This window comes from Cyanistes caeruleus, chromosome 20, assembly GCF_971803275.1.
Source record: "Cyanistes caeruleus chromosome 20, bCyaCae1.hap1.1, whole genome shotgun sequence".
Lineage (NCBI taxonomy): Eukaryota > Metazoa > Chordata > Aves > Passeriformes > Paridae > Cyanistes > Cyanistes caeruleus.
In genome coordinates this window covers 4,780,563-4,800,198 of record NC_141720.1, presented here as the reverse complement: position 1 = coordinate 4,800,198, position 19,636 = coordinate 4,780,563, and the positions used below count along the sequence as shown (strand labels likewise).

The 19,636-nt window shown below is 42.3% G+C and overlaps 2 protein-coding genes and 1 long non-coding RNA gene across 35 annotated transcripts in view; 1 reads left to right on the top strand and 2 right to left on the bottom strand.

Annotated features, from left to right (window-relative positions):
- SPTAN1 (spectrin alpha, non-erythrocytic 1) overlaps nucleotides 1-7,569 on the bottom strand; it is a 46,172-nt gene extending 38,603 nt beyond the window's left edge. For 10 of the 33 annotated variants that reach the window (XM_086858023.1, XM_086858026.1, XM_086858017.1 and 7 more), the window contains exon 1: nucleotides 4,432-4,479. In XM_086858023.1, the coding sequence (XP_086714149.1) occupies nucleotides 4,432-4,464 (33 nt within the window). In that variant the 5' untranslated portion in view covers nucleotides 4,465-4,479. Of the gene's footprint in view, nucleotides 1-4,431; nucleotides 4,483-6,364; nucleotides 6,419-7,433 lie in introns of those variants that run through there. The other 23 variants (XM_086858030.1, XM_086858043.1, XM_086858047.1 and 20 more) reach the window with 8 other exon arrangements.
- Nucleotides 7,570-7,613: 44 nt separating this feature from the next.
- Nucleotides 7,614-18,583, top strand: LOC147649696 (uncharacterized). The gene is made up of 3 exons (XR_015278144.1): nucleotides 7,614-7,698; nucleotides 15,301-15,418; nucleotides 18,500-18,583. It is a non-coding gene; the product is annotated as an uncharacterized LOC147649696 (long non-coding RNA).
- Nucleotides 8,848-19,366, bottom strand: GLE1 (GLE1 RNA export mediator). The gene is made up of 16 exons (XM_023938145.2): nucleotides 19,095-19,366; nucleotides 18,538-18,759; nucleotides 17,385-17,510; nucleotides 17,074-17,222; nucleotides 16,696-16,756; nucleotides 16,164-16,418; nucleotides 15,171-15,399; nucleotides 14,929-15,044; nucleotides 14,666-14,735; nucleotides 14,193-14,335; nucleotides 13,181-13,371; nucleotides 12,616-12,745; nucleotides 12,189-12,293; nucleotides 11,142-11,224; nucleotides 10,932-10,995; nucleotides 8,848-10,227 (listed from the first exon to the last, which is right to left on the bottom strand). The coding sequence occupies exons 1-16, from the start codon at nucleotides 19,188-19,190 to the stop codon at nucleotides 10,159-10,161; spliced, it is 2,109 nt and encodes a 702-aa protein (XP_023793913.2). The 5' UTR covers nucleotides 19,191-19,366; the 3' UTR covers nucleotides 8,848-10,158.
- Nucleotides 19,367-19,636: the final 270 nt, after the last annotated feature.

Below are 19,636 nucleotides of genomic sequence, written 5' to 3'. Positions count from 1 at the left end.
ACTTAAACCTAATATTGTTACCCCAGGCAGCAAAGACCTAATTACTGATCTGCTTTTTCTCTTTTTTTATTAAAATTGCAACAACCTTCATTTTCAGTTCCTAATCTTTCAAAAAGCAATTTGATTTTCATTCAAATATCTGGGCACTAGAATAGAACCAAAATACAAATTTTAAAAGTGGAACTAATATTATCATTGAAGTTTGAATATTTAACCTCTTATTTAACAACTAACTGCATATCAAGAGGTTGCTGCAACAAACACTCTGTGCCTGAACAATTTTGCAATTAATGTCTTCATGTACAAGTGTTTACAGGAGTCACTCACTTAATGCTTTTCTACCATCAATTCTGCAATCTCCAAGCTAAAGGTACTTCTCCTCAATCCTATCAGACAGGGAAGAAACCCAGACTAGAACTGCAGACTAAAAGACATAGGCAATCAATTAAAATACATCATTAAATATTAAATTGTTATTTAGTCATTAGTTAGCTGTATGCTTTAATTAGACGTGTATCTTGAATAATTGTATGGAAAACTCCACAGGTTGGAAAGTGATCTACAAGGGCCATGTTTCCAAGCACTTGTAAAAGGACAATCTGATAGAAAGGAACATATGGGGACGAATCCACACATTCCTGAGCTACCCTTCCAAGGTCCCCACCCTCCAGAGGACAGCCGTGCCAGCAGCACTCCATGCTCCCATGAACTCTGAGCCCCAACTGCACTGCGGCACTTGCAGGAAGGAAACAAATTCAGCTTTGCTTTTTCTTCCACTCATTACTGTCAAAAGAGGGCAAGGAAAAAAACCACCCCGGTGTGTGCAGACTGTGTTACATAAACGAAGCCCAGGTTTTGCCTGGCAGTGCTACCAAAATCTCCACTTGATTAGTGTATCTGAGTATTAAAAGCTCAAACCCCTGAACATAACTCGAGCTCAAGCACAGATACGTTTCCCTGAGAAAGCAGCTGTTTTTTCCAGCAGTCTTTCAAACAGCCTTTTTCCTCCAGGAAAGGAAACTATTGCTAAAAACTTCCTTTCCTGCCCTGTCATGCTGTGTTTGAATCCCAACAACACTTCTTTTGAACTGTATTGTGTTCTGGAATAACACAGTGGCAGCTGGTCTAATGTATTGCATGGCTGGAGCCCCTCTGCTGATTCTGGTTTTGGGCAGTGCTGGGAGAAAATTAAATCCTGGTCAGTCTCTGGAACACTGTGCACTCATTCACTGTATAATAAAACTCAATTTGCATTTCCATATTAAAAATAACCTCCACAAAGTGATTTGAAAACATTTTAAATTATTTATTTACATTATTAATCTAGGGAAATATTTAAATTATTTAAATTATCATTTCAAATATTGTTACAATATTGAAAGCCAAATGGGAGACCTTCTGTAATTTACCCTGGGAGCTGGTTTGCCTCTCACCACACAAGCCAGGCAATCTGGCTCCTCTTTTTGCTGGAATTGGTTAAAAGAAAGGCTCTTTTTGTAACTACAGTGGAGAGAGTCAATTGTAAAAGAAGTGCTTTAGTGTAGCAATAATGGACTGTTCTTCCTGCAGCCCCAGCCGACGTCAGCAGTGTCTGTGCTGCCAGAGCCACCAGGGAGCTCAGAACTCAAAAGTCATGGATGCTGCAGAACAATGCAGTCTCCCTCCCTCCTCCCATGTATCACCTCCAACAGCAGCACTCCCTGGAATACCAAGCACTCCTCCAAGACGTTCCCAGAACTTCCCAGTTCAACTACAGCGTTTGAAGACACCTAGGATACACCTCTGCACTTCTTGCACGAATTCCACCAAGTGCTTTGTGTTTTGAAGGTGAAAAGCACTGGGATGTGACTGTGCCAGGCTGTCCCCAGATAACCGGTGTCATCCCTCCAGCCCCACCCGGCACAGCCGGCGCAGGGCGATAAGGATGGGGCTGAGGGAACTTTCCAGGCCCCAGACAGTGGGTCTGGGCTGTCCAGGTGACATTTCATTCCTCCTTTCATGCTGTAAGACTGACATTAGATCAGCTTATGTCTTAACTCAAAAAATCAGAAGTGCTTCTTCACACTGGACTGTTTTGGTGATGTTACTCAAAATGGAAAAAAACCCAGCCGACAAAAAGTAGTAGTTAAATTAAGGGAAAAAACCTGAAACAACAAAACAAACTCATTCCTCTCATCCTTCCATCTATGCCTTCCCCAGTCAATAAAAATTATACATAACAGCACACTAAAATATACAGCTGCAGGTATTTACAGACACTGCAGTGCAACAATGATGATGTCAGCAACACCATTCAAGTTCGGGAACAGCGGAATTGAGGTGGGTTCAACAGGAATTACAGTGGTGCCACACAGCAGAGCTGTCAGCATTTCCCTTACCAAAACATGTTTTCAGGGATTTAAAAGCACAAATGTGAAATACATTCAGTGCTAGGCAGAAGATTTTAGTGTATTTTTAATATCAATTACATGAAGCTTAAAAAAATTAAATTCCTTTGCCTGGAAAACTATCATATATCAGTATATAAAGATCTTCAGAAGTAGTAAAATAATTTTCCTTAAGACAAGTCCTGATGTGTTACATATATTCAGCATACATCACCTCAGCAGTAGCCTGCAACAGAAACATTTTCCCTACCAAAACGTTCCTGCTTCCCAAGTATGCACACATGAACAGCTCAATGCATTTTTTTTTATATTCATCAACACCACACATCATCAATCTTGTCTAAAGAAGATTTAACTGATAGCAGCTACTCCCTCCTGGGGAAGGGGAACAGATTGCTGATCTTTCTTCTTTAGGCAGAAAGTGGATGTGAAAATAACCTTCAAAAGGATGGAGGAAAAAAAAAAAAAAACACACACATTTTCCCCAGATTTCATTTCTCCCATTCACAGCTCCCTCAAAACACCAGGGAAGAAACAAACCACCATGACTGCCTGCTTTAGGGAAGTCCATAAGTTCTTGTACTGCTGGAAAATCAAAAAGAATCCTTCTGAAAACATGTACTGCAAAGGGAGCTTGAGCATGTTGTGTTACAGAGAAAGAGTTAAAGAATGCCATATCCTATTCTAGAAATCTAAAACACTATTGGGACAAAATTAATGCCTGGCTTTTTGGTTTGTTGAATTTAACTGTACAAAATAAAGACATTTTAAGGTTAGACTACATGCAGCAGAACACTATGTCCAAATATGCTATTAAGGAAGGTCACTAACAATCCCAAACCTCCACAAATTCCAAGCCAGAAAAATCAGTCAAGCACTGCAGTACAAAAAAAACCCAAAAAAACACCAAAAAAACAACAAACACCAAAAAACTCCCAAGATGTGCTGAAGTTGCTGTTTGATGCTGTAGACTCCTACAGACTAACCACAGCACAGGTAAAATCCAAACCAGCCCCAAAAGCAGGTAACACAGGGACACAGAAATTGTCACATTAGAAGAAAAAATAAATGTAAATTATTTAAACCAAAGTGGTTGCAAAGCTGGTGATTTAGGCTGACAAGAAGGTTTGAGCACAGCCTCAACTATGCACTTTTGAAATATGTAGACACATAAAGACCTGTTCATTTTTAGCCATTTAATCTTAAAATCTCAATTCCATTATTTAAATAAGAGTAGTTGAATTGTTTATTTGAATTTGGTGTTTTTACATAGAAGGGGGCTTTTTTGGATTTGCTTTTGCTTCAACATCACAGACCTTTGATTAAAGTATCCAGGGCTGGCAAGGACTGCACTCTGCTGAGACTCCTGAGAAAGCAAATTACCTTGACTGCATTGCAGAAATGCAGAGTTTACAGGTAATGCAAGATTATATAATTAACCCCAGTGTTTTTCATCCCTATTTTGTTATCTTTCCATTATAATTTTAATTGCAGTATAAACATTTACATCACTACTATTTCCAAATAAAATCCAGTTGCTTGTGTTCCCCAGCTGAAGTCTGATCCATACATCCTGTTTATTTTACCACCACTGAAACAGAAGCATCACTGTGTGCAAACAGTTACACCACAACAACTCAAGGATTATAAATTTGTGCAAGTGGATGAATAGGAACCAAAACCAACTTAGAATGCACAATGTTCTACACTGTAAATCTCCTCATGGTTGATTTGCAGATGCTATAAAGAAAAAGATTCTGCTCAAGTACATTTTAAAATAAAAACCTCTTGGAAAATTAATCAGTATCAAAACCTGATTATATTGAACTATAATCTCCTATAAAATGTTCACACATCATGCATCACAGACAGAAATTAAGCAACTCAAAGTATTAAAGGAAAGACAGATCAGACTCACACTAAGTGCAAATAAAGCACCTGCTGTATAGAATAAATACAAACGAGTGGCTTTTGTTACAAACAGGTCACTGCAATAAAGGCAGGCAAGTGTGGCAAGGGCACTTCATGCATTACGGAAAAATACCTGGACTTTGACTTTACGAAACGATGACAACATGATGGAAGAATGTAGAGTCTAAAAGGGAGGGGGAAATCAAGATAACATTCAACTAATGATCAGCATAAGGATATGGCCGAAATTTTTCTGTCACAGTATCTGTTAATCACTTTCCTTTTGCTTTCTTGTCACATAAAACAACTTGGTGTTAGTGTTACCCAAGCTATTGAAAATGACAGACCCCCCTCATGCAAAAAGGTTACAATATCAACAGGACAATTAGTTAATTCAGTACTACTAACCTTTCCAGACAGTTCAAAACAAACCAAAAAACTACCATAATCTGAAGGTCAAAACAGAAAGTAAAGCAAGTTATCTGGACTTGGCAAATGACAGTTCTTGCTTCAGCATAATCAAGCGTGACGGCTTAATTTGAGGACACAAATTCAATCAGAAGGTTTGGAAAGTAAGTATCTATAAAAATGTTGATTTTCAACTGCTCCAACAAAAAATGGACAAGTAGCACTTGTGACAGAAGGTATTTTTGGAGACGTAGCTGTTAAGTGAGTCCAATCCACTGAATTTTCAGCTGAAAATGTCCTTGCCTTCCCCAACCCCACGGACATGCTGCAATCCCTCCATGGAAAACTGCAGCAGTGTGTGTGTGCCTTTGTGCCTGCTGGAGCTGCGGAGGTCTCTGTGACATTTGCACAGCTTCACCTGTGTCAGCTGCAGCAGGGAGCCGGCACATTCCCCCTCTGCTGGACCCATGGGCAGCCCTGGGAGCACAGCCCGGGCCATGCTCGCACAGTCTGTCTCCATCCACGGCATCTGCAGTCTGCTCCACCCCATTCTTCTGCTGCCTACACTCACTCCAGGGACAAATGGAAAAAACAAACTCCCACACTACACTAACAAGTAGAGGAGAAAAGGGAGGAATTCGTATTATTTCCTCCGATAAAAGGGAAGTGATCAATTGTCTCCAAAAAGCAATGTATTTATGACAAAAACAGTTACAACCCCATAAATACATTAAATGGACCAAAAAAAGGCAGTGAAGATACCAAGTTATTTGTGTTAAATTATTAAGGTTAGATGTAAATGTCATAGTTGAGAAATACAAATTTCTCACCAAGAGGTACCACCCTCCTCCTTAATTCTCCTCCAAGAGCATTAAGGCCTCTCTTATCCTACAGCTGTGCAGGAGAAAAATGTGCAAAAAATGCTTAAAATGCGTAAATGTAACCACCATTTTTGTTATTCTTGCTACCTTTGTTATGAAAAAATCAACCAGAATCATGTTTAACTTCCTGAACTATAGATCTCACATAAGCATTACAGCTAAATCCCTTTCTTTAAATAAAATTTTGATTTCAGTCTGACCAGTATGGATAGTGCGGTTTTTTATTTCAACAAGAACTGAAATAAACGACTTCTATTGAACAATGTAACCTGTTATCCTGGATCAAGTATTTGCTACAGCTTAACAATTCCATTATTACAGTTACAGATCCTGCACACAATGCAGCAGAAAGCAACCCATTTCCAACCTTCTGTCCATTATCTTCTCTGCACAATCCATAAATAAGGACAAATTAAGATTTCAAGGAAGAACTCTCTGCTACTTGTATATAAATGCATGAAAATCCCACAGTGGGATTTAAAATTTCTTTTGAACAAATCTGAATCCCTGACTAAGGCCTTTCAGTGAACACAGTCATTGGAATCTTCTGGCACTTTGCTGAAAACAAAAATGCCAAAAGAAAATGGATTATTTGTTTTCCAGAAAGATACAGAACCATATCAGGCTGAGCTGGCTTTTTTTGGGTTGGTTTTTCTTTTTTTTTTTTTTCCCTGATATGTTCATTCGCCATCTCCAGACAACTGCTCTTCAAAACCTATTTAAATATGTATGAAAGACTGCTCAAAAGTCACGTACATTTTTGACTGGAACACGAACCTGGTATATGATAAAGCAGCTACAAAAAAATCCTGAACAGCCAATATGAACCTGCTGAAAAAATATACAATGATAATTGCTTGGTTTTCCTCCAATATCAGGGAAAATGGTTGCCCTATTGGCACATATTTATGACCCAGCAATGCAGATTTATATTGTTGTAGCCAGGTAAGGTGTATGTGGTTAACAAATTGAGAAACACTTGACTTGGATTTATTTTAAATTACAAAATAAACCCAAAAACAGCAACAAAAAAACCCAACCAACCAGTGCAGGGACAAATCCTGATTCTTTTACAAAGGAAGCAGTAGACCTTGCCCTACATACAAAGTAACACATATAAGAAAGGAACAGAGGTCGGGAGATTCCGTTGAAATGCCTCCCTGCTTGTCAGCTCTGCTGAGCCACCCCCGTGTCCATCCCTGCCCGGAGACCCCCGGGCCCTGCGGAGCGGGCTCTCCCCGCTGCCCCGGCCCCTCCATCGCTCCTTCCTCCTCCTCGCCGCATCTCCTGACCTTGGACAGGGCTGGGCAGCCGCGGGAGCCATTGCTGTGCGATGGTTCCCGGCGCCGCGGAGCGCAGGGGGCTCCATCCCCCGGGAATTCTCCCCGGGAAATGCTGGGTGGCACCCCTGAAGGGACGGGCGGTCAGGGCAGGGGCTGTTACCCGCCGGGGATGTTATTTTCCGCCTGTTTGTCCCTCCCCGGGGCGCTGAATGGGATTCCAGCCGCGGGTCGCGCTGCCCAGGGCGACTACGGCCGCTCCCTGCCCGCCCTTCCTTCACCCGCGCCGCGCCCCCGCCCTTCGCTCCGATCCGCTCGCCCGAGGGCCGCGGGGAGACCCCGGGCCCGGCTCTGCGGCGCACCACGATAAAGAACCGCTCGGCGGATACGGAGAGGGCGAGAACGAGCGGCGGCCGGGACGTCCGCGGAGGCAGGGCCGGCCTCAGCTTCCCCCGGCTCACCCCCACACCTGTGCCCGGCTGTGCGTACGGGGCTGGGTGAGCCCGAGCGGGACGCGGTGAAGGCCGCGCGGCGCCCTCCGCCCACCCTTCGCCCCATCCCCTCACCGGGTCTGTGGGTGCGCAGGGACCTCCCGCCGGCTCCGCGCCCTCCGCCACGGACCGCGCGCGCCGCCCGCGCCCGCCCTTTTATAACCCAGCCGGAGGTGACGTCAGCGCCGCAGAGCTGCCCTGCCCGGTCGGCGGAAAGAGCCGAAGGACTTCGGAAAGAATCGGGAGAGGCCACGCCCACCCGATGTCCGCCGGTGAACGATGGGCACCGGAGAGAGCCGAGTGAGTCCGGAAAGAAGCGAGCAGCTCCGGAGAGACCGAGGTGTGCGAAAATAGCCTGGGAGAGGGTCCGGAACGGAACGAGGGGTTTCGGAAGGAACCGAGCGCTTCCGGAAAGAGCCGAGCGGAGGAGGAGGGAGCAGAGGGCATTTGTGCCCTGTAGGGACCGGCCTCGGGCACCACAAAATCACAAGATTAGAGGGGAAATCGGTTAAAATGTCCGTGCAGAGGGGCGGCAGAGGGGGTCTCTGCCCCCTTCTCCAGCGTCAGGGTCAGTTTGGTTCTCAGTGAGTCGAGGTTCTGTGGCTCAGTGGTGGGGACAGGTCCCCTGTGCAGCATCCAGCCACTGTCAAAGCAGCAGCTCTGTTAGTTTTGTATTATACTGATATGTATTTATATATATGTATAATACACACCGCCCACACACACACACATATATATATATATAAATTTTATATTCAGCTGTATAGGTAAGAGTGGCTGCCTGAAGCACCATGCAGTGTCACCCAGAAGCCTGGCAAGGACACAGCATCAAAAGGCAGCAAGAGCCTGTCAAGGGAAAGCTATTTCTGAAAAGCTGATGCATAAATTCAAAGGAAAATGAGCCTTTAGCATTAAATCAATGTTTAAAATAGACACATTCTACTCTAAAAAAAATTAAATAATTAGAGATTGGAGGGCTGGAAGGCAGCAGGAATGTTATTGGCTCAAAGTGGTGAGTGGGTTTGAAGGCTGTGTGAATTAATAACACTTTGAGTGAAGTACTTAATTGGAAGCACAGGCACTTATGGTGACATTGCATCCCTGGGACTGCCTGCAACTTCTGTCTCCAAGCAGGAGTCTGACTCACATCAACTTTGATGCATCTCATCCTGAAGGCACAGTATTTCCACATCTGCAGTGCTCTCCTTGGTCATATTTGATATCAACACACGTAAAACTACCAGGGATATATGCATATGACCTTATTTGCACTGCATCTTCACAACACCAACTGGCTAACATCCAAACCTGCTAAAACGACAAAAAAAAGTCAAACACTCAGCTCAAGCAGCAGATACAACCTCAAGCTACATCTAAAAATAAATATTGATTCTCATCAATCACACACATAATTTAGAAAATCTTAGTAGTATTTTTAAAATAGTAAATATGTGGATGCTCTTACTGAAGCAGAAAAGGATATCTTGGGTTTTTTTATAAAAATATATACTTTTATTTACCCCACAAATGTTAGAAACCCCAAGTAGGCGTCAGCAAAAAAATAAGTATTGTATTTCACAAGTACATCATCAAATTCTTCCTTGGGTTTGGCACAGGCAGACAATTGTTTCTAACAGACAGGACGAATTACTGTCTTGGCAAAGTGAATCTCCACCATAATTATGGATATGCAATATATAATTAAAACATGTCCACTCAGTACATTTTCAAGTATACTAATAAAAGTTGCATTGCTTCAGAGTTATCTGGCAAAAAGGACACCAGGAGAGTATTTCCAATTTCCCAGAACAATCACAAAGTAACAGTAGTCAAAAGTGTTCCAGAGTCAGTTTACAAAATACATAAACCAAATGCAAATTTAACTTAGGTACTAGACATTTTAAAGACAATGTTAAGGGTTTTACAGTCCTGAATTCCAAAGCACGTTACAACCTTTTCTCAGAAATCTCAAGAACTATATAGAGAATCAATTTCACATTCTCATATGACCTCAACTCCATGTTTTACAGCTTTAAACCCTGGCACCCCTAGGGAAAACAAACCCCAGTCTGGTAAAAACAACATTTTCAACTTACAACAGTATAGTGACAGAATAATTAACTACCTTGTATTACCCAGAAGTAAATTTTCTCATTTTAGAGGTCACCAAAAGAGTTCAAGGACAGCCCACTGCAAATCCAACAGATTTCCCATCTCCTGTATTCATCAAGGAGCTGTGGATTTTCTTGACTGTCCCTCTCCAACAGAAAAAAACAACATAGTATTTTTATTGTATTCTTTCTCCCACAAACCTTTTGGAGGAATGAGTCTACCTCCTTTCAACCCAGTCCTGCCTTCTGGAGTGAAGTTACATCCAAGGGAGACAAGTGTCAGCACTGCTCAACCTTTACCAGCCTCACCACAGATTTTAGATGATGTTGAGACAAACACGTCCATCAGCATAATTACAGCTCAATTATAAAAGATGTATGAATTACAAAAATAAAGTTCTAGCAGTAAGTTTGAGATTGATTATGCTGTTAAGAGTTCATAAAGCTGTGAGGTATTTTTACTTCCATGAGCTGAACAGTACTGTGCAATTTTTCAGTCCAAGGGCCTCTGGCGCCATCAGGACAATGGATTTAAAGCATCTTCCACATGATCAAACATATGAAGGAAAAGTCTTGAAGTTTCAGTAATTTATTATACAAAAACTCATAAAGATATAATGCAAAGATTAGCTTCTAACAAATAAATCTTCTTGAATTAAACATTAAAGGGAAAGGAAATACAGACTGATTTATGTTCTCCAAAAGGAAGGTGTCAGAATGCCTTTGGGTAGCGGAATTTCCTCTGCTTTTAGACATTTCTATTAAAGAGAAAGACAAATAAGAAAGATTATATTAAATAAACGTGTATTTCAATTCAGCATCTCTTCTCAGAAATTCTGATAGCTCTCACTATACATTCAAAGCATTGCTAAGAAAATGTACCAGAATTAATTATGAAAGTACAACTTCAAAGCTGTCATATTTTAATATCATAATCTAAGTCAACATTCACAGAACAATTTAAACAATCAAATATTTTACAGTTTTGCAAGCTTTATTAAAAAAATATGCAGAATGCAATGCTAAGCAAACATTACAGAGAGCAGTTTAAAGTGTCACTTCCCCATACATTTAATCAGGACAAGTGCTAAAAACAAGCAACCACTGATAAGAAATAGCTGTGACAGAAATGACTCAGCAGAATTCTCCTCATCCTGTATGTCTCCTCTCACTCATGTTCCTTTATAACCAAAATACATTTTCATTGATAAAAATTAGATGAGGGTTAAGAAAGCAGCCAGGTGTTTGACATCATAACTATTATTCAGATAATTCAGTAATTGAAAAGTTACAAAATATGGGTTAGAGCACAGAGACAGGTCTGAATTATAAGGTGTGAAGCAAGCAGTGCCAGCATCATTATTCAAATGATGCCTATATTCAGTGATGGGAGAAAACAAAACCCAAACCAAAACACCTGAAAATTAAATGAACAAAAAAATAAACCCCAAAACTGCTTTACCTGCACAAAATTCTTCAAACGTGACAAACAGCCCATCTGGCCAGAACTGGTCACAGCTTCAATTCTGCAGAAACAACAGCACGTTTCAAAATCTATTTAGAAAGTTGGGTTTGATTCACAAGTGGGTGTGGGGGTGGATGGCAGAGATTGGAAAACATGGATGAGTCATTTCAGAGCAAACACCAAGATTCCTAACCCCAGATATCATACCTTGGGATATAGGATTTCTGGATAAAGAACATTGTTTTCCAGAACTGAATCCCATACTGCTTCATCAGAGCATTGCCACACACCTGTGATATAGAAAAGCACAAAGTGCAGATTATAGAATTAGGTTTCAGACTTGCATGACAGCCGCAATGAACCTGTTCATGCCATCGACTTAATGCTTTATTCAAACATTTAAAGAAATACACCTACACTAAAACAAGCAAATCTTCTAAATGCTGTTACTGCTACTACCACAGTCACTTTTTTTCCTGTTGACTGTGGTAGCCACTGACACGAATCTTGCTATCCTTCATTTCACCCCAGTCTCCTTCCAAAAATAGTTCTCTTCTCTAACACCATTTGCTGGGGCACTCTGTGGTCATTTCCCCACTGTGATTACTGCTGTGTGCAGTGATTCATCAGATTTCTCCACAGTTTACAGGACAAATGCTTCTCTGACTTCACCACCCTAACAGAATTCACCCATGGGGTATTTCACTTCCCACTCTCTCATGTGTACTTTCTCAGTTCTTTAGAAGCATTTGAAGAGCAGAGAAGGTGCTTGTTTGACAGTGTTTGTGTCCCCTGACTTCAGCCTTTAACTATGGCTCTTATTTAGCACAGGCCTACATCTGAGGATACAGGATTAATATCCATCAGGCTCTGATCTTTTCAGCCTGAAAAATCTATCCTGTTTTATGAACTAATTTGGCTGGAACAGCCACAGGACCTCCTTGCACTGTGCGAAGTGCCGAGTACTTAGAACAGACCTTACATAAGACTATACAACTATTTTTAAAATACCAGAAGCCTAAAAACAGAATCAAATACAACAGTAGCATTTGTGTTTATAAAAACTTCAGTTTCGAAATCATTCAACTCCAAAGCTGTGTTTGCAATAACGTGGAAATATTCACGTTCCTTTTTGAAGGAATAAGAACAAGTTTAAAAAACCTGCTGTGAATCTCCCCATACCAATCCCTTCAGAACCCAAAAGGCATCTAAACTAGTGACATTTAACTACTAACAGTTATCCACACCACTTACTTCCAGGAAGTCCAAAAGCAGCATAGCTGTCACATCTGCCAGAGGCTCCAGATTCAACATCTGTGCAAGCCAGCGCCACCCATAGCTCAGACCGTGAGGATGTGCCTACAAAGCAACAAAGAATTTACTCAGCACTTGCTTTATGACATGTAAAACACAATTATCAAAACAGACAACCTTCTGATTGACTCTTGTCTTTATAACACTTGACATAAAACTTGATCATTGTGAAAATGTAAAGGAAGTAAAAGTCCCCATCATGAATTCCTTGGCATTGCTTTGTTCATCGTGGTTATGACTATTTTCCTTCAAATATATCCTGAACTAGTTTAAATTCAGCACACCTCAACTACAAAACAAGCTTTCAATACATTTAATTGACTTCTGGGACAGTAACAAGGTTCTAAGCATAATGGCACACACGTACCCCTTGTTTGTTTCCATAAGGCCACCGGAGCTGAATGATGGCAGCATAGAGACGAATCATTCCAGACATCCTTTTAAGAAAATGATCTTGTTCTTCCACTTTAGAATCATGAACTTCATATCCAAGAATCCTTAGTATGAGAAAACATTCTAGTTTTAGTACAGCAAAACACATTCACTCAAGTCCCTGCAGCTCTTAGCTTACTTGAAGTCAACTCTGCTGAGAATAGGGATTCTTCAAAAACGTGCAAGAATTCCTGCAAAGGCTGATCATTACCCTCTGGATCACCACTTGGTGAGGCACTGGAACAGGTCACAGAGAAACTGTGGCTGCCCCATGCAAGAAGATGTTCAAGGACAGGTTGGATGGGGCTCTGAGCAACCTGGTCTAGAGGAAGGTGTCCCTGCCATGGCAGGGGGGTTGGAACAAGATGATTTCCACAGACTTGTGAGTGAACCTGCACAGCCAATGCCTTTGTGCTCAGGGATAGAGGAAAGTGAAGCTCACTCAGAATAGTCTCCACCCTTGCAGAATTCATGCAGAAATAGCTCAGTAATAAATTTACCTCTGATACTCCTCCATAGAAGTCCCTTCTTTCCGAGCTGGGTAAAATGGCACAGAATATGGGCACTTTTTGTGCAGATGAGCTAAAAAGATGTCTCCGACTCGAGGATGTAATTCCCAGATTCCTGAGAGCACCACAGCAATTGGGAAAGCTGAATCATGGTGAAAAGATACTTCTCCTTCCCCATGTTTCTGGAGGGTGGAAAAGGAAAGTCAGCCATCATTCCTTGAAGTTATTTCTCAGGAAAAAAAAAAATAAAAAAAAAAAGTCCTCATTTTTGTAGTTAGCCTTTACTAAAGGATCTGAATGTTTCCATGGCTATGAAGCCAAGGATAGAAAAGCTGATGAAGCCGCATATCCTCAGCTCCCACAGAGGATGACAATAAAATCTATCTCAGCATAGAAAAGTGGGATTAGAAAACACAGGCTCAAAGTGCAGGCTGCAAAGATATTCTCAACCCAAACAATAATTTTCAAATGTTTACAAATCAGTCATAGTTTTACTCCATGGGCTGATTTTTGCATGCATTTGTTCCTGCAGGGATAAACGTTTCAAACAGTCCAAATTTTGCAAATAAAGACAAGAGAAAAATACTGCCAACTTCAAAAAACAACTTCGTTTCTTGAGAGGTGCTAACAACAAAGCAGGGACTGAAGTTTGCCACTTGAGCCTTAGTGTTGGGATTTTTTGTCCCCCAAATTCTGCCAAGATAAGGTTTGAGCCTATATACAGTTTTGTGATACACCATAAATTAACTATCACACTGTTTTCCACAAACACTGTAACTACCTAGTTCAAAATACATATGATATAAGCCTGAAATTTAAGGAGTTTTCCTCCTAGAATAAATAAAAAAAGGACTGGAAGGGAACGAGAAATTAGGTTTTTTCACTGTATTAAGACAGGCAAATTGAACATCCAATTACTTTGTTCTTCATAGCTGAAGAGTGTCCAAAAGCATCTCCTAGAGCACTGGCTACCTGTGCCACCCCAAAGAAGAGACTTCCTTACCACAAACTTCTCTGCAAGTTTGTAATAAACAAACTCCAGCCCCTGTGGATGCTGAGTCACTGACACAGTTTGCCCTTCAGTCTGAACAGGCTTCCCAGACAGCAGGTTATTGATCTTGTCAAACACCTCTCTCAGCTTAGAGCCTGCAAATACATAAGGGATGGATGTATGGAGACAGAAGATAAGGGAACAGCAGACAAGTCTTACCCCACACCACATCAAGCTCACCAACACCAGACCCACACTCCAAAGGGCATCTTTGATTAACCAAACTTAGTCCTAAGGTGAAGATGCCTCTGAGGGAAGTAAGAGACCTTCAAAACACAAGCAAACCCTACTGCACAGATAGGTTGTGTGCAGGTCAGCCTTCTACTGTAGGGATAATTACAGGAACACTTGATATGCTTGTGCCCTGATAAAATCTTTAAAGCAAAAGGAGTTTCAGTGGGATTGAGCTCTTGGGTTTTCCTGACCTGATATGCTGGAGATCTGGCTCACAGGGATTGTAGCTGCTTTCTGCAAGTTTGTTTTTATCTTCTTCACCTGGAGAACAAACAAGCAACTTCAAACTCCTTTCCAAACAAGCATATATCTATAATAGTTTGGATGAGCAGAGTAGCAACACAGGCTGCTACAATCGAGTTTTAATTTATTTTTTTTTTTAAATGAGTGCTATCCTATTTACCCTAGAAATTAAGATAATCTCTTCTCAACAGTATTAATAATTTGTTCATACCTCAGTGTTGCCTTTGCAGTTTCCAATTTCACTGAAAGCAGCAACACATTGCTCAGCAGCATCCTGAAGCTGCTGGTACCATTGCATGATACTTTCTTCTGTTTTAACTTGAAGTCCTGTTATTAAAAAAAACAAAAAAGATGATAACTAAGAAAGATCTAAACCTCTAGTGAGAAAACTCATTCTAAAAAAAAAATGAAAGGCAAAGGAATAAAAAAGATTTTAAAAAAAGTTTAACCAACCTTCCTTTTGCTGCTTTCCCCCCAATTGCTGTGCAGGGGCAGGAGTCTGATTCTTCATCTGCTCTTTTTGCTCTAACTCTTTCTGCTTTTGTTTCTTTTCCTCTTCATCTTTTCTCTTTTTTTCTTCTAGAGCTGCAGTGATTTCCTGCTGCATGCTGGATATCAACCCTCGCATCTCCTGCAAGGCTCGTTCAGTGCTGGCCACATCTGCTTGAGTTGGGAACCCTTTCTGAAAAGAAACATGAGAGGTAACACAGCATTAACCTTTGTTTCCAGCGTCAGAGGGCCAACAGCAAGAGCAAAGAGCCTTTGAAACATTTGCTTTCAGATAATCTGGGAGCTAACTACTTATTTTATCCCCATCTCATTTATTTGTACATTATCATAATATTTGTAAATAATCTAAGTCCATGACTAAACCTCATAAGATCTTGAACAACAAAAATGAATACACTTGGACAGGTGCAAGTGAACTCCAGGGCACAGCCTTGCTTTGCTGAAAGCATCTGTGACAAGCCAGCTGAAAGTTGCTGAAAGCCAGCAGTGACAAGCTGGAACACAGGATTAGCCTTATTAGTGTTTTATCTTTCAAGATTTGTATCGCACCCCGAAGGGAAAAAATGTCAAGGAAAGCCAACTACTGCAGAAAAGCTTATGAGCAAAGGAGAATCATAAGCTGTTCAGTATTTAACAATTAATGAACCAGTCCACTGTCACAGAAGGAACTTTACAGCACCAAGAGTTTACTGCAATTTAATTTGAATCTTTCTCCTGTAGAAGTTCTCATGCATTTTGATAAGCCATTTTCAAGACAACAGCTGAAGTGCCAGAGGAAAGAATTCCCCTTTGAAATTGGGTGCTTTATAGGATGAATCTCTAAAATCATTGCTGTGACATCTTATTTAAGGGCCTCATGACAAGCTGCCTTTGAAGAAAACTGCAGGAGCTTTATGAAGGAATGACAGCCAAAGGTAACAACTCCAGAGCCTGCACCTCGCTTGTGGTGCGAATGAGGCCTGACACCAGTCCACAGATCTGATTGCCACGATTGCTGTATGCAGACAGATCGATTCTGGGCAAGTCTTTGTGCCTGTAGTTGGGATCAATCTGCTGGTTCAGCTGCAGCAGTTCCTCCTGGATGGAATAAAGGCGACGCAGTCTCTCCTGGCCTTCTTCCTTGCGCAAACGTTCCAGCTCTTCCTGCCGTTGCCTCTGCTGCTCTGCCTCACGCAATTTTAGGTTCAATATCTGGAGTGACAAAGACACAAGAGTCATAAAATACTTCAATAACTCCAGTTGTACAGTTCCTTCCTGGTCTGATGACTGCAGCCTTACAAGGCCTTTCTGTTCCTACGACACAAGTGTCTTTACTGCATTTCCACATGGCAGCAGGTGCCCAAGATAGCACCAGAAAATCCATCCTCACTCCAGGGTGTCATGGAAATACAAATAAATCAATTGGTCTTTCCAGTCCCACCCAGCAGTCATAGTCTTCTATGAAAGACAATTCTTAAGAGTCTCAGACCTTTGCTCTATGTCGATGCTCTTCCTTCAACTTCTCTTGCTGCCCCTGAGCCTCCTTTGAGCTACAATACACATAAAGACAGAAAAACTATTCAAGACATTCAGGAGACAAAACACAAACCAACACACAGTAAGTTAATCTTAAAACAAGCTAAAGAAACTTTAGCTATCACAATTATTGTCTTTTTCTAACCACTGATACCTCAACAATAGCTAGACATCTACTCTGGCAGCCAAACTCTAACAGGAGAATTAATGTAAGACAAGCAGCCGGTGAGTTCCAACCACAAGTGACTAGCACAGAATTGTCAGAAACAAGAATTAATCCTCACTTTGATTAAATGCTATAAAATTCTAATGGTACCAGAGGTAATCTCACCTCTTCTCCATTACTTCTTGCAACTCTTGGAATTCCTGATGCCGCTTTAGCTCCCTCAGTTCATCAAAGCGCTTCAGCTGCTCACTGGCCTGAGCATAGGCTGCCCTCACCATCTGCTCCTGCTCCTCCTGCCGTTGTCTCAGCCTCTCCTGCATTACAGAGGGCACCAAAGGTAATCACTGAACAATCTGGACACAAGAAAACACAAATCAAACTGCCCAACATTTATAACTTGCTGTCCTTGCACTGTTACCTCTGACTGTGAAGCTCTCCTGGGATTCACAGACATCCCCACACTCATTTTTTCTTACCTTTGCTTTCAGCCTGTGTATCTCTTCATACATTCGAATGCAGCCTTCGACTTTTGCAACTTTAGATGACAGAGCTGCTGGAACAACTTCTTGATTTATTTCCAGGAGACAAAGATGATCATTTTCCTGCATAGTCAGCAAAAAATCAGCAACTAAGCAAAGGATCAGCAACTCAAGAGAGGAAAACAGATAAAGCAAGTCTCCTAAATTATTATTTTTGAAGAAAAAGACAAAGGAATCAACAAATACACATTTCAAGAGCAGTTATGTACCCCAGCAGTGCAACCTCACTATATTGAGTATCCTCCAACACTGGGATAATTACGTTTCCAATCACTAAAACTGGGAGCAAACATACCAAGAGTCTCAAGGACTTTGACAAAGGCCAACTGACACCTAGAAAGCCCAGACAACCCCTCATGTCCTCTGAACAGTCAGGGAAGACAGGTTTATACTTTGAATCATTCTTCAGGAGGAGTCCTGAGACTCTCCTATGAAGTTTATCTCATCTTGCTGCTTCACTAGTATCTTTTCCTCACAATATATTTTTTAAGTCTCACTAAAGGCAGGATGACACAAAACTTTGCTGTTCAGTATCACTGTCATGTGGTGAAGTCATCATTGAACAAAACAGCGGACATTTCCCTTTCCAGAGGGAAATCATGAAATGGCTTCATCAACTTAATTACTTCCAAAACTCAATTGCTCATTGCCCAGCTTCCAACTCTTCTGCCTTGTAAAATAGTCAGAACACATGTAAGTCACTTAAAGACTCCAGAGAACCTCATGGACTTTTGCAACCCTGACCCTCCTCTGTGACCTTATCCCTCCAAATGGATGAATCCTGTGCTGCTAATCCATAACACAACACAACTCCAACTAATTAGTTTCCCTACTAGTTTCCCTGAGTTATGGTGAAAAATGGAGTTTGCTTTGGGTCTGCTGTGAAACACTTTTCTGTGAAAATCTTGTTTATACTACTTTTATCATCACCTGCTCATGCTACAAAAAAATTAAAACTAAGGATGCTTTCCCCATAAATTAACAGAGCACAAACCAGCCTTAATCTGACAATTTACAGCAGCAAGTTAGGACTTTTTTTTTTTTCTTCACAGCTGCTCCATAAACACGTGAATTATAATCAGAGAGCTACCTTGGTCTCACTGGGCTCTGTAGATGAAGGTGGTGAAGAGCTCCGGTGGCTGCCAGGAGGGATCTTCTCCTCAGACGCCCGTTTTGGGAGTGGAGTGGATTGTTTGGGCGTTGGCGTCCCGGAAGGTGTGATTTTTTGGGATAATTGCCCACTAAGGCTGTCCAGCACCCAGCCGCAATAAGGGGAAAGCTCAACGGGAGCCACACATCCTTCCAAGGCAGCCTTAAAAGAAAACATTCTCCGTGAATGCGGCACAGCTTTAACATCCAATAAAACTTTAACACCCCATGAGCACATCGGCACAGTCAGTAGCTGCTGATGATAATCATCGTAGCTCGCTATCCCATTTAACCATTTTTTCTGCTATCTTTCCAGTACTTTTCCCGGACTCCCCTACTTTTGAAGGACATTTGAAGCCCCTCGGGCCAGCCCTGATCCCTGACCCCACTCTCCCGAGCCTGGACCCGGTCTGGGGGTATTTCAAGCCCCGGGAATCACCGAGATGAGCGGGCGGTGTTTCCCAGCGGGCATAGCCGACTCCCGGGGCGAGCCCTCACCTCATCCTCCTGCCAGCGGCTGCAGTAGCTCAACTGGCCCTTGCTGGAGAGCCGCAGGGCCTCGAGAGTGTCGAAGCGGAGCTGCCACGACTCCATGGCGATCCCGTGTCCCGGTTCAAAGCTCCTTGGCGGCCCGTAGGGAGCCCCACGGCCGGACCGGCCCCATCCCGCCCCTTCCGGCCCGCAATGGCCGCATCCGCCTCATGTCGGGTGGGCGGGGCGGCGGCCGCCCCCTGGCGGACAGGCGGGGCCCGGCCCGGTGCCGCGGGTTCGAGTCCCGCCCCCGGCAGCGGCGCGGTGAGGATGGGCCGGGAAACAGCCGCAGCTTCACCCATTTCCCACTTATTCTGTGTATTCTCCGCAGCTTCACCCATTTCCCACTTATTCTGTGTATTCTCGCTGAGGGAGGGCTGGAGCCGGCTTGCGCTGCTTAGTCCCGGTCGCAGAAGCAGAGGGAAGGCTCCATCCGTGAACCACAGAAATAGTTTTAATTCAGTTGCCTGTACCAACAGCCCTGGGGTGTTTTTGCTTTTCCAAACTCA

Coding starts and splice junctions, on each gene's coding strand:
- GLE1 (XM_023938145.2), bottom strand. CDS start 19,190: ATGGAGTCGTGGCAGCTCCGCTTCGACACTCTCGAGGCCCTGCGGCTC. Junction 16,757..17,073: donor CAAGAAGTAATGGAGAAGAG/GTGAGATTACCT, acceptor TGTGTATTGTAG/CTCAAAGGAGGCTCAGGGGC. Junction 11,225..12,188: donor TGCTTTTGGACTTCCTGGAA/GTAAGTGGTGTG, acceptor TCTATATCACAG/GTGTGTGGCAATGCTCTGAT.